This window comes from Exophiala bonariae (assembly GCF_035927105.1).
Source record: "Exophiala bonariae strain CCFEE 5792 chromosome Unknown scaffold_2, whole genome shotgun sequence".
Lineage (NCBI taxonomy): Eukaryota > Fungi > Ascomycota > Eurotiomycetes > Chaetothyriales > Herpotrichiellaceae > Exophiala > Exophiala bonariae.
Window position 1 is genome coordinate 554,853 of NW_027042477.1, and position 15,329 is coordinate 570,181.

Genomic DNA, 15,329 nt, shown 5'->3' on the forward strand with positions numbered 1-15,329 from the left:
TAGCTTTTATATTGCTATTCAATTCATCAGCTTACTAGGGACACGACCTTGATCTAGACATTGCCGGATCTGACTAGCTTTGCGATTGACGAGCTCCCTCGAAGCTCTCAGCTGTCAAGATTTCCCCGCATTCGCTGCGGTAGTTAGTCCCGCGTCGATGCAGACGGGATCCAAAGGGCATCAATGTCCTGTTTGCCAGAAGGTGTTTGACCGAAGAGATCACCTAAAGCGACACTTTGAATCACGTGCGTATTGCCTTGTCCTTCCTTCTGCACAATTACGCTGATGATGCTTCGGAAACTGTAGACCAAAATCGGCGCTCATTTCAATGCTTTCAGTGTGGCAAAGCTTATAATCGCCGGTAAGGATGGCATCCTATTATTGATGTCAAGTAATCACATCTGTGCTGATGAAGCTTGTAGGGATCTCCTTCTGCGACACCAAACCCTCCACGAGGAATCCGAACCCTGGACTAGAGAAACACAGCCGAGACGTTTATCACGCGCCAATCAAGCATGCGTCTCATGTGCGGCATCGAAATTGAAATGCGATAATGAGAGGCCGTGCAAGGTGAGTTGACCTATCCTGCGTTCCATGGTGTTCCTCGATTTGATCGATCTCGGTTCAATTATGGCCAAATCGTGGGCTTGCTGAGCTACGGACATTTCATGGCATTCGAGGTGCAGCACAGCCAATGAACCTGAACTGATCTCTCGCCAGCGATGCCGTCTGTCAAACCGTGAATGTACGAAGAAGGGTTATGGTCCTCCTTCATTCGTGGAATTGGACCCTACCACCTCGGGACACGTCAATCAAGGCACATCATCAATGTTGAGCTCACCAGCCGACAATGTACCAGGTGATGGTTCCTCAGAGCCTCGATACTCAAATGCTATAACAGCAAATTTTCCTGTATATGCAAATCAGGAGATCAATACGTTGGCCGACACGCAATTTCCTGTTTCACAATACTCGGATCAAGAGACTACAATGCAACCACTAGAAGACTGGAGTTACCCGATGTACTTTGAGAATATCATCATGCCACAAGAGCTCCAGATAGATCTAGAAGCACCGACACAAGAGATTCCGGATGTTGCACGGTATATGCAGGACGACGATCTCTGGTCCACTAACCTGGATTTCTCAAATATCAACAATCTGGACTTCTTTAGTGCCAATGTGTTCAATTTTGATGCCAGTCTCACGCCCAACCCGGAACAGCTGGCTCTCAACGCGGCTAACATCCCAGCACATACTGCGGACTCGCCTGCATCCGTCGTGAGTCAAAATTCCCTTCGAGCACGATTCGATGCCTTTCGCCGCTCACCCTGGTATGTTGTATCTTTTAATAATCATGTGGAATGTACAATTAACAGAGCCTAGGCTTTGGACACCCTCATTACGACAGCATGCGTTTAGCGAGCAAAGCAATATTGCCATTCAGAATAACGACATTGCTTTGACCAGTCCCTCAGCTGACCCTGGGGAAGAAGTTGTGCTCCTAGACAAGATCGGGTCAGCAACACGAGACAAGATTCTCCAACTCGTGATTGAAACCTCTCAGTCGAAAGTCTCAATCCCTGCATTCCCGTCGCATGAAGTTCTCGATACATTGATGAAGATTGGTATCACCAAAAGAGTCAAAACGGACTCGTGGCTGCATCTGGGAACGTTCCGTTGTGGGCAAAGCCGACCGGAACTGCTCACAGCGCTTGTGGCTGCAGGTTGCGTGTGCCTGGGTGTCATAGAAATTAGCAAGATGGGGCTTTTGTTTCAGGAGATTGTTCGTCTGTCCCTTGAATCCTTGGTAAGATGAGCCAGACTACGGACGAAGCAAAGTTTTCAGTGTTGACGAACCTAGGTTGAAGCGGACAATAGTGTGGTTCGCGACCTTCAATATCTTCAGGCATACATGCTTTGGATCGACATAGGGATATCCTGCGGGATCACTCGGAAAATGGAGATTGCTGAGAGCCACTTCCAGCCGTTGTGTACCGTATGCTCTGCACCTCTCCTAGTCATGGACGACGACTGATATTCCTCAGGCCCTAAGGCGTGCTGGAGCTTTCGATCGAGCGATGTACCATAATATCATCCCCTATCTCGAAGATGACAACGCAACTTTGACGGATAAGTGGCATCGATGGGCACGAGAAGAGTCTTTCAGAAGGTGATTGTCAATGTTAAAAGCTAAAGGATACTGAGTAACAACTCCGTTTAGGCTTGCTTACCATGCATTCGAATACGACATGAGAATTGCAACTGTATTTCTCCGAAACCCCCTAACATCATTCGCCGAATTCACAGCCCCCTTACCTTCAAGGGCTGCGCTCTGGGAAGCTTCATCCGCACATACTTGGAGATCCGTTTATCTCTCCGATAGTGAAAATGACGTTTGCCAGGCTTCAGAAGTGTCTTTGCAAGATCTCATTTGTCGACCACGCCTCTTGGAGACAATGGTCCCCGGATTTGAAGTACCTCGAGCCAGTTCGTTGTTGCTCCATGGGTTGGCAGGTCAGATTTTTGAATTCCGTAAGGACGCCAAGATTGCGGCCGCCGCTGGAGATCAATGTAGTGCAAGCGTGAGGTTATGTTTGAAGATGCGAGAGGAAAATCTGTGAGATATCGGTTACTTGCAATTAGCGGTACCCTACTAATGAACTGACTGTGGATCTAGATACCAAGACCTCACGCTATTGGCGTCGTCTGAGCACAACAATCCAGCAAGTGTCCTGTTCAGAGAATTCCTGTTGATGCTGCTTTATGTGGACCTTGACGACGTGCAGCGGTTTGCCGGTAAGCATGGAGAAGGAGAAGCTCGTCGGGCTTATGCTCTCCTCGAATCTTGGTATATCGAAGAGCGATCCAGGAATGCTGCCTTCCACGCAGGGCAAGTGCTGAGAGCCGGTATCTCTGTGCCGAAATATGGCTTGCGTGGATTTGAGGCCATCGCATTGTATCAAGCAACACTGGTGCTTTGGGTTTACGGTGTACTCAAATGCACCGTCATACTGCCCAAGTCGACGAGGACGAAGTTGAATGGCCCAGCTGTCAGTTCAAGCTCTGCTTCTGGTTCTACCGGAGCCGCAAGCAACACTAGCAGTAATGATGACCGGCGAGTCTTCCTCGATGGTCCCATCAATGTAGATGTCAAACGCTTTATCGAGCTTGGCCGCGGTGCTCCCGGGTTACGTCTACAACGAGGCAATACGGCAGCAGACGAAATCTCACCGCACGAACAGTTTTGCGATTTGAGAAAATCACAGATGGTGATGGCGGTCGGAGTAAGTGTGCTGGAGAGTAACGTCGCAAACGTGGGTGGCAATAATGAGAAGACTCTTCCACCTTTACCACAGCGTCTGAGGGATTTGATGCGGGAGCTGGGTGCATTGCCTGGGGTACAAGTCGTTTAACAGGTCAACCAACTGACGTTAGGCACACGGCCGAGCTAGTGGAAGTCGTGTTCATGTCATGGGAACGTGAACAGTAATTAGAGCTAATGGGCCATCAACGGTCTGCTCTGTTGCGCAGGATATGCATCCACCTAGTCGAGGAAGGAGGGTGGATTTTTATGACCTCGTAGACTTGTTTGTTAGCGTACTCTCATGGATACTTATACTTTATCCTGTCGTGTCGTGAGTCACTCAGGAGGGCCTTGCCCACGAGGTTGTGGTTCATCACTTTGGCGTTTCCTTCGTCCACAAGCTCCCCGACATAATTATTCCACATGTCGGCATGTGCGGGCCTCGGAGGAACTGAATGAATTACCCCCCACATATGCCGACCGGAGATATGAATCGAGCACGAACGTATCTGAACGCAATGTTTGGGGGTGTTGCCGTGAGTTGAATACTAATCGCGTACTACTTGTTACTTAGTACTATGTACTCACTAATTGATATTGTCCACTTCCATAGCCCACAAGAATTGCTAGAACTGTGTTAAGCAAGCTTGCTCTGGAAACATGAGGGCTTCCAGTGCGTGCGGTTCCTGACAGACGGCTATCGGATATTCTTCGTGCGGAGATCCTTGAACCCAGCCTCTTCAAGATCCGTCTGCAAACGACCAGGCAGGCCAATATGGTGCAACACCACCTCCCTGCAGTTCCTCTTCATCTCCTTGGCCGACGGTGGCGTCCAAGTTCCCCTCAAGATCTGGTTGATCGCCTGAGCCAGAAAGGACGCGTTCTCCGTATACGCCATGAAGCCATTCGACATGGAGATGTAAAAGATACCTGGATGTTCCTGGTCGTAGAAGCGCATGTATAACGGTTTCGGGATATCCGCTGCCGCAAGAGAGTCATACTCGCCGGCTTTGGTACCGCCTGGGAGGAAAGACGAGTCGGTCGACCAGCCAGTCGCCGCAACGATCATCTTGGGGTAGATCACGGTGCCGTCAGTCAGGGTGACTTTGTCACCCTCGATGAGTTTGATGCGGCAGTCATTGTGGATTTTGAATTGCCCTTTCTTGTAGGGCGGGAGCAGGTGCGTGCGGAGGATGTAGGCGACTTTGCTGGAGACAGGATCTCCTGTTCAGAGTTAGCCGACAGGAAGGGAAAAAAAAGTGTTTGGATCACACACGGATGGGAGGACGCCATTCGGGAATGCCGTGTACAATGGCCCAGATCAGGTTCAGGTAGTAGAGGAGCGCGTCAACGACGTAAAGAGGCAGGAGTCGGTATAAAACGCGGAGGAGATGTAACTCGGACCATCCGAACTGCCACATCCATGGCCACCACATGTCGGGCGCTCCCCTGATTTGGAAATTAGCTGACGGCTGACTCCTGGGACTTGATGGTCCAGAACGCACCAATGGGCAATACGAGCCACCACATGAACGTTGGTTGCTTTCTGCGTGATGCATGCTTCCTGGACCATATCCATCGCTGATGGACCGGCTCCAATGACAATGATATCCGAGGTTGGAAGTTCAGAAGGGTCTCGGATCTCGTTGTTGTGCTTGATTGGGAACGTTGCCGTTTCTTGACCGGGCAGCTGAGGGACATATTTGTGGATATTGTGACCACTGAAAATTTCCCCATAAGTTATCACCGCGTTAGAGAGAAGCGGGAGAAGAAGACTTACGTGCACACAAGGACGCTCTTGGTATAGATGGTCATCGTGACAGCCTCAGCGACCCCCTCCGCAAACGGCTCAACCTTGACCTTGTGAAGCATAGGCTTGACCATTTCGACTGAAGTCACGTCATGCTGCCACAGGACATGCTCCTTCAAGCCAAATTCGTGGTGGTAAGCCTCACAGAATTCAGCCACTTGGTCTCGTGGTGCTCTTCTCAGTGGTTGTTGTTGAGGGAACTTGACTCCGTGGACTTCATATTCACACTTCAAGTCCTGCAGAGTCGAATAGGCTGGGATATGGCCGGTCCAGATACCTCCGGGACCCTTTTGGCGGTCGATGGCCATGACGGCAAGGGGAGGGTCATCGCGGACGAGAGTTCGCAGAGCGACCATTCCTGAGAGATACTCTCAGTCTTTCGTTTTCAAGTCGGAAAGAAGTCAGTCCACATACCAGAAGGTCCAGCGCCAATGACGACGGCATCGATTGGATTGTCTTCCGTCGAGCCAGCAGTGCCGGAGCAGACTTGCTCGACGGTGGGAGCCTTTTGGTGTCTGAGTCGGAGATTCATCTTTGCAGAAGGCAAGGCACAGGTAGGCAGAAAGATGGCATGTCAAGCAGAGCCAGACGGGCCACCATTCTCAATTTATAGATTCGAATCTGCTACCACCTCCACCTGTCACTCCTGCTTTATCCCGCTTCAGCTTTCACCTAGTCGTCTCACATCGTCTAATTCCTCAACGCAATCGCTACAATCCTAGCTCCCTTATCAGGTGCAAAATTCGGACGACATTCTCCACGCGTCTTTCTCAATGACCCGGACGATGATGCGCGCGAGCTACTCGGTCGAAATCGACTACGGCAAACGACGTGAAGATCCACCACTCCGCAAAGATACGGCGGAACGCGATCGACGCCACTAACGCGACCAGCCGCCAGTCCCAATCCGCTAAGTCAGACCGATCGCAAAGCACACATTCCATCGACTGTTTTGACCCGATATCTTGCGAACTCAAACGACCGTCTGGAACCTCACGCAAGCAACGTGCCGGTGAAATCGACAGGCCGCTCACGACTTTACCAGGATCTGACCGGCGCCGCGTGATTGGGACATGCGTACAGTATCATAGTTGCTCGTAGGCCTGTTTACGCAAGCCCCTGGCGGCGTCTCGAGTTCAACACCATGGCTTCCGTTGCTGCCGCTTATCTCTCAGTTGCTCAGAGCCTGTGTAAGGCTGTTGTGATGATGAAGATAAAGGATGTCTACAAAGGCCGGCACAATGCTCCTCGAGAAGCCACAACTCCTCATCGTCTACAGCCTAGAAAATGTCTCCCGCGGAAGTTCCCACCAACACCCTCATTGACCAGATTAATGATGCTGCTGTCCTGGCGGCATTGGGTCACAAAGAAGAACTGAATCGACAATTCTCCTTTTTCTCCCTGGCAGCGTATGCTACCATCACTGCCAACGCATGGGTAAGCACGACTGAAGAAGATTGTGCCAGTTCCTGGCTGACCCAACAAAGACATCCATCGCGGGATCACTTATCACTGCTATCTACAATGGCGGAGCACCAGGTCTGATTTACGGCTGGTAAGATGGCCAAGCTCTCTTGCTCGACATCTTGCTTATGCGGTGATTGCATAGGATCGCGGACTGTTTCTTCTACTTCTTCATCGCCTTGTCTTTGGCGGAATTGACGTCTTCCATGCCAACCTCTGGGGGAGTATACCACTGGTCCGCAGCTTTGGCTGGACCCAAATACTCCAAGATCATTGGCTTCATGACCGGGTATATGAATGTCCTCGGCTGGACTTTGGGACTCGCGTCGCTGTTCGCGGTGACAGGCCTTGAGGTCACCGGTCTGTATTCGCTGTGGCATCCGGAGTATGAGAGCAAGACCTGGCATGTTTTCATCGTGTTTGTCGTTCTCAACTGGACTTTTGCCGCATTCATCCAGTTTGGAAACAGGTTCTTACCACTGTACAACAAAATTGGGCGTAAGGGTCGGCCTCATGATGACTTTGAAATGATGGGCTAACATGGGCAGTCATTTTCAACATCGCGGCCTGGCTGGTGGTCATCATCTGCCTTGCGTCGATCCCATCAACTCATTCCACGAATTCATTTGTATGGACAGACTACAGAAATTTGACCGGGTGGCCAAACGGAATGAGCTTTATCCTTGGTCTCGTGGGTCCAGCCTTTGCTATTGGTACAATTGACAGCACCACGCACATGGCGGAAGAAATCCCAAACCCATCGCGGAATGTACCCCGTGCTATGTTGACATCATTGTTCGGTACTTTTTGGCTGTGAGTGTGACCCTCTCGCACCTTCTCGCCGTTGTGGGATGGAAGACTCTAACCGGAGACCAGGGGCTTCCTTTTCCTGATTGCGCTATTCTACGCTGCTGGCTCGCTCGACACTATTTTGGCTGCGAATCCCACCTTCCCAGTCGCCAGTATCATGCACTCGGCATTTGAGAACAAGAACGCTGCGTTCGCCTGCGGTCTCATCCTTTTTTTGGCCTCGCTTCCTTGTTCCATCGGCGCTCAGATCACAACCGTACGCTGCACCTGGTCGTTTGCTCGTGACGGCGCCGTGCCCTTTTCGAGCTACTTTGCCAAAATCGATGAGACGAACGCCATGCCGGCAAGAGCCAACATCCTGATCGGTATGTCCCGAGTCAAGTTCATTTCGCGTATGTTAGTGCCGAGAAACGTCTGCTAAGCCACCGCGACAGCTTCCATCTCCACTGCATTAGGAGCCATCTACATTGGCTCAACCATTGCATTCAATGCCTTAGTCGCCTCGTACGCGGTCATGTCGACCACATCCTACGGCATTGCCATTGGTGTGCACCTGTTTACAGGCAGGAAGCGGATCATTCCAGGCTGGCTCCATATGGGAAATGGCCCGTTGGGTTTCATCGTCAACTCGATCGCCATGATCTACATTGTGGTATCCAACGTCTTCTTCTGCCTGCCGTACTTCAGGCCACCAGTCACTGCCGCGACGATGAACTACACCTCACTCGTGTCCTACGGTCTTGCGTTGCTGGTTGTGATGTGGTGGTTCGTCGGCGGTAAAAGGTCGTACAAGGGTCCGAAACTATCGTCGCAGACCTGGGAGGCATTGGAAGGTGTTCCGATGGGCAACACGTCTGCGGTAGAGCCAAAGGACAGTGACAATGCAGTGTACAGGGGCAGTAAGACTGCTACGGATTCGTCCAAGGAGACTTAGCTGGGGCTTAGAAGGGTTGGTTGGCTTGGTTTATGTTTAGGTTTGGATCAGATGAGTGGTCTCTGTCACGGAACCAAGGCGCCTGAGGTGCCAAGCCTCTATCACGTGACTAAAACTTGTAGGCGAGTGCGCACTACCTTGCAAATAACTCTTGTGGTTCCTCCGTATTACAATTCGATCTTATTCATGAGGATACCTTTTCTCTGCCGTGTCAGTCTCGAAGGAATATCCTGTCTCGAATAGATCACGTGTGTTATACAACTATTGTTCCTCCTAGGCACTTACAGCCCTGGACTCGGGGTGAGAATCGCAATCAAATGCCGACCTTCAACTGCTATTGGCCACCACCACACGTCACTTTCGTCCATGTGCGATCTCCAGACAAACAATCTCTAGCTGCGACCCTTCCAACCAGCCGTCAACTAAACAAGCATCAGATAAGGTCCTGACCCTGGATAAGAAGTACACTTAAAAGCTCACGTGGACTGTGGAAACAAATAATCTCTCCACAAGAGAGACCGACTCGACGCCGATTGCGAGACTAAGTCCGAAATAGGTCAAAAGAGCGATCCGAAATCCAGCCCTTCGCCATCCGAGATAGGATGGTAGACGGACGCGCTACGCGATATCATCTGCACGAACCTCTCACTGTGTTAATCGATGCCAGGAGCTTTGTTTCGTTGGTGATAGCTATCCGAGGCGGCACTCCACTGGAGTCCAATGCTCAAGGCTTGCCCCTGGTGAATCAATTGTGTGCATGATTTGAGGGCCTGTACCTCTTGCAGTGCGACCGATCCGATGCAAAGCACGGGCAGGGTGCAAGCAGATTCGAGTCGGTTTGTTTGATTCATTGCTCGACCATTTGTGTCAATTCATTATCACGCAACCAACCGCACATCATGCCGATATGGGTTTTGGTTTAATGTGTCAAGTCTGGGCCAAAGACGTCTCTGACTACGAAGTACGTATCTACATAAGACGAAGGCAGGTCATAACCCATCCATTCGCTTCGCTCCCACCAAAAATACAGAGTGAGGACGGTGAGAACTTTGTCTTTTTGCGTGCACTCTTGCGGTGCCAACACAACTTTACTTATCAGAAAATTTTCATTCCCGCGAAATTTCGTGTAACATGGCGCCTCCAAAGTTGATCTGGGCCATGTCGTTGCTCGCGACAGTACACGTGGGTGAGGTTTGGGGCAAGATCAATGTTGGGCCAAATTTCAAGTATCCTATCGAAGGTGCGTGAGTGTTGCAGTAGAGAATCGAACAGAAACAGGTACACTAACGTCCTTGTTTCCCTGCAGACCTCGACTACGACCTCCCCTTCTCCAACATAGTTACCTTCGCACATCTCCCCTGGGAACGATGTTTCAACCGCAAGCACGACAGTGCTTTTGACATCGCCGTTGTCGGCTTCCCCTTCGATACAACTGTCAGCGTCAAGCCGGGAGCAAGATACGGACCTCGAGGTATCCGATCAGGAAGTACAAAAGAGAAGCCTGGTCGGACATACAACGTCAACTATGGGCTTGATTGGCATCAGAATTGGGCGAGGATAATTGATTGTGGTGATGTGCCTGTCACACCGTATGACAATGCGCGTAAGTCTTGAATTCTATGTGTTCTATAGAAGGAGTAGCAAGAGGTTGCAAAGAGCGAGCTTGCAGAGGGGTGAAAAGAAGACGAAACCCAAGACCAGTATCGACTGACGCGCCAACCAGACGCATACAAACAAATGGAACAAGGTTACCGCATGCTGCTACACAAGCCCGTTACTCAGACCGCTTCCAGCCCACCATCTCTCGACAAAGTCACGCACCCGCGCCTTATCTCCATGGGCGGCGACCACTCCATCATGCTCCCAATCCTCCGCTCCCTCAAATCCGTCTACGGCCCAATCTCGGTCATCCATTTCGACTCCCACCTCGATTCCCTCAACCCGACAAAGGGCTACAGCGGTGTCGTCTCGGAATAATCGCAATTCACCCACGGCACCTTCTTCTGGCACGCGGCGCAAGAAGGATGCATTGCCAACAGCTCCGTGCACGGCGGCCTGCGCACCAAACTCTTCTCACCCAACGACTACGCCAACGATGCCGAGGTAGGGTTCTCGCTGATTCACGCGCGCGACATCGACGATATCGGCATCCGGGGCATCATTGACAAGATTCGCGCGGCGGTGGGGGAGTCGATGGCGTATATCTCCGTGGACATCGATGTTTTGGATCCGAGTGCGGCACCGGCTACGGGGGCGCCTGAGGCTGGCGGTTGGACGACCAGGGAGTTCAAGCGCATTCTGGAGGGGATTAAGGATTTGAACATTGTGGGCGCCGACGTGGTGGAGGTGGCGCCGGATTATGATACCAATGCTGAAATTACGTCGATTGCGGCGGCCGATATCATGATCGACATCATCTCGGCCATGGTGGAGAAGGGACCGTTGGGCGGTGCGAAGCTGGGAGTGAAGGATGGTGGTGAGAAAGATGAGTTGTGAGCGCCAGTGGGAGGTCTCTTGTGTCGATGAGTGGATGGAAACAAGGTGTTTGGACTGTTCCCGCCTGGTAAGCAGATTGAGCAGGCAGGCGAAGCGGCCAAGCGAGACGAATTGCCACGACAGAGATGCCTACCCATGACCAGACAGAAGAAGTATGGATATAATTGGACCCAGCCAGGAATTATCCGCAGAAGGAAAAAGATTAGAAAAGTACAATATCCCATCCCTTCTCCTCCATGAACAAGTCCCACCTCCCTCCAGCCCCCGCTTCCCAATAAGCCCTCATGGCTTTCCTCGCCCTCTCCACATTCCCCATTCCAAACCTTTCCATCTTCTTCATCCTCTCATCAATCTTGTTTCTCTGCTCAGCATCGTCCGTTTCACATCCCGTACTGAAGACGGGCCACAAGATCAAAATACTCGCGGCCGAGTCAGCATGGAGTTTTTCCAAGTTTTCGAGTATCATATAGACGGCGTGAGCGGGCTTGATGTGGGATTTGGGCAAGTTTTGCACGCGGCGGTAGAGGTGAAGGAGTGCGGCGTGGACGAAGATGCGGTGCGTCAGGCGCATCTCTTTGGCTATGTCTGTTCTTGTGGTCGGCGTGGCGGTTGGCGGTTGGATGCCGGTGGCGGCGGGAACATGATAGGAGGAGGAGAAGGATGGTGCGTGTCGGCAGTCGAGCGAAGGGGGAGCTGACCGTTCGAAGAGCGTGTGTAGCTGGCTTTCAATCAATTGGATTTCCTCCAGTGTCTCGGGACGAAGCTGGCAGTATTCATGCGTTTCTTCTACAGCCTCTTCATCTTCGGAGTCTGTGGAGTCGCTGTCGTTCATCTTCATCCTTCTCCTTGCGGCTGCGGCTGCACGCGCGATTTTGGCCCGTTTCTGCTGTACGCGTGCCATCCGTCCAATTTTTGCCAATAGGGGCATTAATTCCAATGAGTATCCCATGAATTCGTCGACATAGCCTCGGCTGCGATCGGGAGTGGTGCTGGACCAGTAGTGGCCGTCCGGTATGGTGCTTTTGCGTAGGCCCGAAACGCCTGCGAAGATGTCGAGCGTGGCGAACCATTTCATCAGGAAAAGTTGCGTAGGATCCGTGATTGTGAGAGTGCTAGTGAGCGAGCGTGAGTGGAAGTGCTCGGTATTGGAGCTGGAGTTGTTGCAAGTGTTGCCGTTACCGCTGTTGTCGCGTCTGATGGCGGAAAACAACAAATTCTTCACGCCTTGCAGATGCGTACGCCACATACTGAGATCTCCCGAGATGACATCGCTGGTGCACAACGCCAGAGCGGTGGAAATGGTCTCCATCTTGTGCGCCGAGCTATGATCGCTAACAGCCGCGCGCAGACCTGCAAGCGCAGGGTTCGTGAACTTGAAGATTGTTTTGGCCATGTCCGGGGACGAGTTGCCTCGGAGCCGAGTGTAGTGGCTGCAAGCGGACGCGAGCAGAGCGGACAGTAAGTGCGGTGTGGTGATGGCGGCCTGAAGAAGCGTTTCTCGAAGAGGGTTGCATTGAGGTGATAGAGGGAAGATGACGCACGACGTGTGCGCGTGGTAATGGTGAAGGAAAAACCGTGATTCGGATGAGGATAGCAGATCGGACGGCATGAAGATGAGAGGATGATTGAAAGAGACAGGGACATGGTCAAGAAGGTGCGAGAGATTACTGGCATCCGAATGAGTCTGGGTTGTAACCTCGTCGTCAGCGTCGACATAGTCCTGGTCGCTGGTGTTCAGTAGCTGATGGACAAGCTCGAACGATTCAGCTGGCGAAATCAGTCCAGCATCGTCGACGAGGGCAGTGGAAGTGGCTGAGTCTGTCCCGATATCGCCTTCCATGGCCTCACCGGCACCATTAACGTCCTCGCCCTCCTGTTCCATCACGAGAATGGGCCGTGTCTGCGAAGTCTGCCACTCGTTGCAGCTGTTCGTAGACGAGGGAAAACCTGATGACACTTCCCCTAGAACTATCCTCGACACACCATCGTTCCTCCCAGAGTCATTCCCTGCCACCACCAACTCCGTCTCATCATCGTTTCCTTCTGTCCGGTCGAACAAAAAAGCGTTGAAAAGCGTGGCTGCAGTAGAGTCGTCAAGAAGGTCACCTTTCAACACCCTCGACCTCCGCGGTGCCTTGAATGGCCTCCCTCCCGTCCAGGAGAGTCTAAGCTCATACTTGCATCTGTCGGGACATCGTCTGCACCGCGTGCAAGTGGGTTTCTTCTCGTCGCACTGTAGTACAAAAGTGGAACATGGCCACGTGAGTATGAAAGTCCATTGTAGATTTCTGGGCAGCCGATAAACGAGAATGAAAGGGCTATGAAGGAAAGAAAATTTGTACCTTGATCTTCTTTCTTTTGCATTCGGCACAGCCTGTCCGTGTCTTGGTGAAGACTGGGGAGCCACCCATCACAGAAGCCATGTGGATGTTGAATTAATCAACTGGGCACGATCAAGTGCTGTATGGAAATCCCAATGTCTACGTCCACGACTCGAAGACATTGAACGAAAGAATAACAAAGTAATCGACAAACGAATGAATCAGACCTACCTGGACATGGTGAAGTGGATGTAGACGGAGATAGGCATCGTCAACCGCCTGGGGCTTATCTTCACAGCAGACAGGAAGATAATGTGGGGGAAGATTACTTAGGTAAGCTAGAGATAGGGGCGGAGTACCGCTGGCCACAATTGATGGCCGAGTCGGCGTTCGGGAAGCGGGACAGCCTCGGGCAGCATCCGCTGAGGAAATACTGTAGCGTTCAAGTTCCTGCAGACCCAGGCCGGTGCCCCTCGAGTCCCTCTCCAGGCATTCAGAAGCATCACGGTGAAAATCTACTACATGCTGCTACTGCTTCCACTCACTGTGTACGACACAATCTCAACCAAACACAGCAATTTAGCCCCTAAGCAACCACAAAGGTGCAATCATTTCATTTACGTCTACATTTGGTCATACCGTCGTTCCGTTGGCTTCTTCTGCCCTCAACCAATCCTCCTTCGTTGGATACATTTCTCGAAAAGTCCTGGCCATCTTATAGATTGGAACCCATTCTACTCCTTCGTGAGTATTTACCCATTCAATGAATCTCTCGTGGGCCATGATCACATGTGGATGACCACTGGCATCAGGGTGGATGCTGAGCACGAAAAAAGACGAATGTCAGCCTTGTGCAACAAAAGAGATGAGGTGCCAAAGAGAGCGAAGTGTCGAAAAGGTGCATCAGACGTACCACATAGGAAAGATGAAATAGTCGTATTCGCGGTAAAAGTACTCAAACCTCTCTTTCCATATTTTGATAAGCGTATCCGGATCCTGCCACCCGCCGCCGTGGGGCATGTTTTGCACGAATGTCAGTGGGATAAAGTCTGATGTGGTCATCAGCGGTCAGCATCACAGCGACAGAGACCAAGATTCTTGAAGATCGTCTTACCGTCTTGGAACCAATTCATGGGAACCTCGACCAGATCAGTAAGTTTGCCACGGACAAGCGGCTTCATCCAGGACGAAGCCGGCTTGCTTGGGTCGACCTTCTCCCATCTGTCCACTTGGATCAGCCATTGCAGCAGGCTCAAGTAAGGGGAAGCAGCTTACTGATCTCCAACTCGAAGGTAGTATGGCACACAATCTCTGTGCATCGCACTGTGATCATATTCCATCCCCTTGTCAACGAGGAGCTGTGCTGACGCCTCTGAAATCTGACACATTGGCGTCACGATGCCCTTGGGAGGTTCGCCAACGAACTTGGTGAGCAGCTCATAGGTGTGATTGAACACGTCTTCCTGCTGTTGTGCAGAGAGCTTGTTTGGCTCTTCATGCGAATATCCATGAAGCCCACTATTTCCTTTCCGTTAGACTCCTAGGAAACACATCATCATAGACCTGTGGAGAGACTCACATCTCATGGCCAGCCTTGTAACAAATTAGCCTGCTCCTGTCATCTCAAGGCAATTCCAGCACCACTCACGTCTCGAATGGCAACGCATTCTTTGGGGAAAGTATCCAACGAGTGACCAGGGATATAAAACGTTTGGGTCATGTTATACTTCTTGAACATCTTGAGCAGTCGATGAACGTTGACTTCTCCTGCTTGCATTCCTCGAGAGATATCGGATATCGAATCCTCCCCACCGTAGGATCCGATCCAGCCGGACACAGCGTCGACGTCGACTCCATAACCAATTTGCACCTTCTTCATGGTGGGAGCGAAGACTGTTGCGAGCAAATTTTACACATCTCGTCATCTGGTGCTTGGGGTCCTGGTTCTATATATTGCATAGGGCAGATTGGGAAACAACTCCACGCTGGCCGGCCCTGAAACACGGAGAATCATCTGCAGGTAGGTCGGAGCGGTTTTGACATGAGATCTACTATCAGTCCAATTCAGTGCAGACATCGGTTAGCAGTCGACTGAAAGTCCCGATATCGCATTGAATTACCCTTTCAAGCGAAATTGAGGCTGGTCCCGCTCATCGGCATTTGGTCGGCTTGTAGCGGTTTTTCCTT

General features: G+C 51.4%; 6 protein-coding genes across 6 annotated transcripts; 3 read left to right on the plus strand and 3 right to left on the minus strand.

Moving 5' to 3' along the window:
• Nucleotides 1-828: 828 nt before the first annotated feature.
• LTR84_004710 (uncharacterized protein) lies at nucleotides 829-3,416 on the plus strand (the record flags this gene model as incomplete). The annotated part of the gene is made up of 5 exons (XM_064848285.1): nucleotides 829-1,334; nucleotides 1,387-1,810; nucleotides 2,049-2,173; nucleotides 2,327-2,620; nucleotides 2,681-3,416. 5 exons carry the CDS (start codon nucleotides 829-831, stop codon nucleotides 3,414-3,416), a joined length of 2,085 nt encoding a protein of 694 aa, XP_064710909.1.
• A 588-nt stretch (nucleotides 3,417-4,004) lies between these two features.
• LTR84_004711 (uncharacterized protein) lies at nucleotides 4,005-5,649 on the minus strand (the record flags this gene model as incomplete). Its single annotated transcript, XM_064848286.1, has 5 exons — nucleotides 4,005-4,531; nucleotides 4,584-4,756; nucleotides 4,813-5,028; nucleotides 5,088-5,475; nucleotides 5,532-5,649. 5 exons carry the CDS (start codon nucleotides 5,647-5,649, stop codon nucleotides 4,005-4,007), a joined length of 1,422 nt encoding a protein of 473 aa, XP_064710910.1.
• A 755-nt stretch (nucleotides 5,650-6,404) lies between these two features.
• LTR84_004712 (uncharacterized protein) lies at nucleotides 6,405-8,325 on the plus strand (the record flags this gene model as incomplete). The annotated part of the gene is made up of 6 exons (XM_064848287.1): nucleotides 6,405-6,554; nucleotides 6,605-6,672; nucleotides 6,727-7,079; nucleotides 7,130-7,394; nucleotides 7,458-7,756; nucleotides 7,826-8,325. 6 exons carry the CDS (start codon nucleotides 6,405-6,407, stop codon nucleotides 8,323-8,325), a joined length of 1,635 nt encoding a protein of 544 aa, XP_064710911.1.
• Nucleotides 8,326-9,456: 1,131 nt separating this feature from the next.
• LTR84_004713 (uncharacterized protein) lies at nucleotides 9,457-10,821 on the plus strand (the record flags this gene model as incomplete). Its single annotated transcript, XM_064848288.1, has 4 exons — nucleotides 9,457-9,565; nucleotides 9,632-9,928; nucleotides 10,049-10,285; nucleotides 10,346-10,821. 4 exons carry the CDS (start codon nucleotides 9,457-9,459, stop codon nucleotides 10,819-10,821), a joined length of 1,119 nt encoding a protein of 372 aa, XP_064710912.1.
• A 202-nt stretch (nucleotides 10,822-11,023) lies between these two features.
• On the minus strand, nucleotides 11,024-13,381 carry LTR84_004714 (uncharacterized protein; the record flags this gene model as incomplete). Its single annotated transcript, XM_064848289.1, has 2 exons — nucleotides 11,024-13,004; nucleotides 13,374-13,381. 2 exons carry the CDS (start codon nucleotides 13,379-13,381, stop codon nucleotides 11,024-11,026), a joined length of 1,989 nt encoding a protein of 662 aa, XP_064710913.1.
• A 664-nt stretch (nucleotides 13,382-14,045) lies between these two features.
• On the minus strand, nucleotides 14,046-15,021 carry LTR84_004715 (uncharacterized protein; the record flags this gene model as incomplete). The annotated part of the gene is made up of 5 exons (XM_064848290.1): nucleotides 14,046-14,191; nucleotides 14,257-14,363; nucleotides 14,418-14,660; nucleotides 14,722-14,735; nucleotides 14,791-15,021. The coding sequence occupies 5 exons, from the start codon at nucleotides 15,019-15,021 to the stop codon at nucleotides 14,046-14,048; spliced, it is 741 nt and encodes a 246-aa protein (XP_064710914.1).
• Nucleotides 15,022-15,329: the final 308 nt, after the last annotated feature.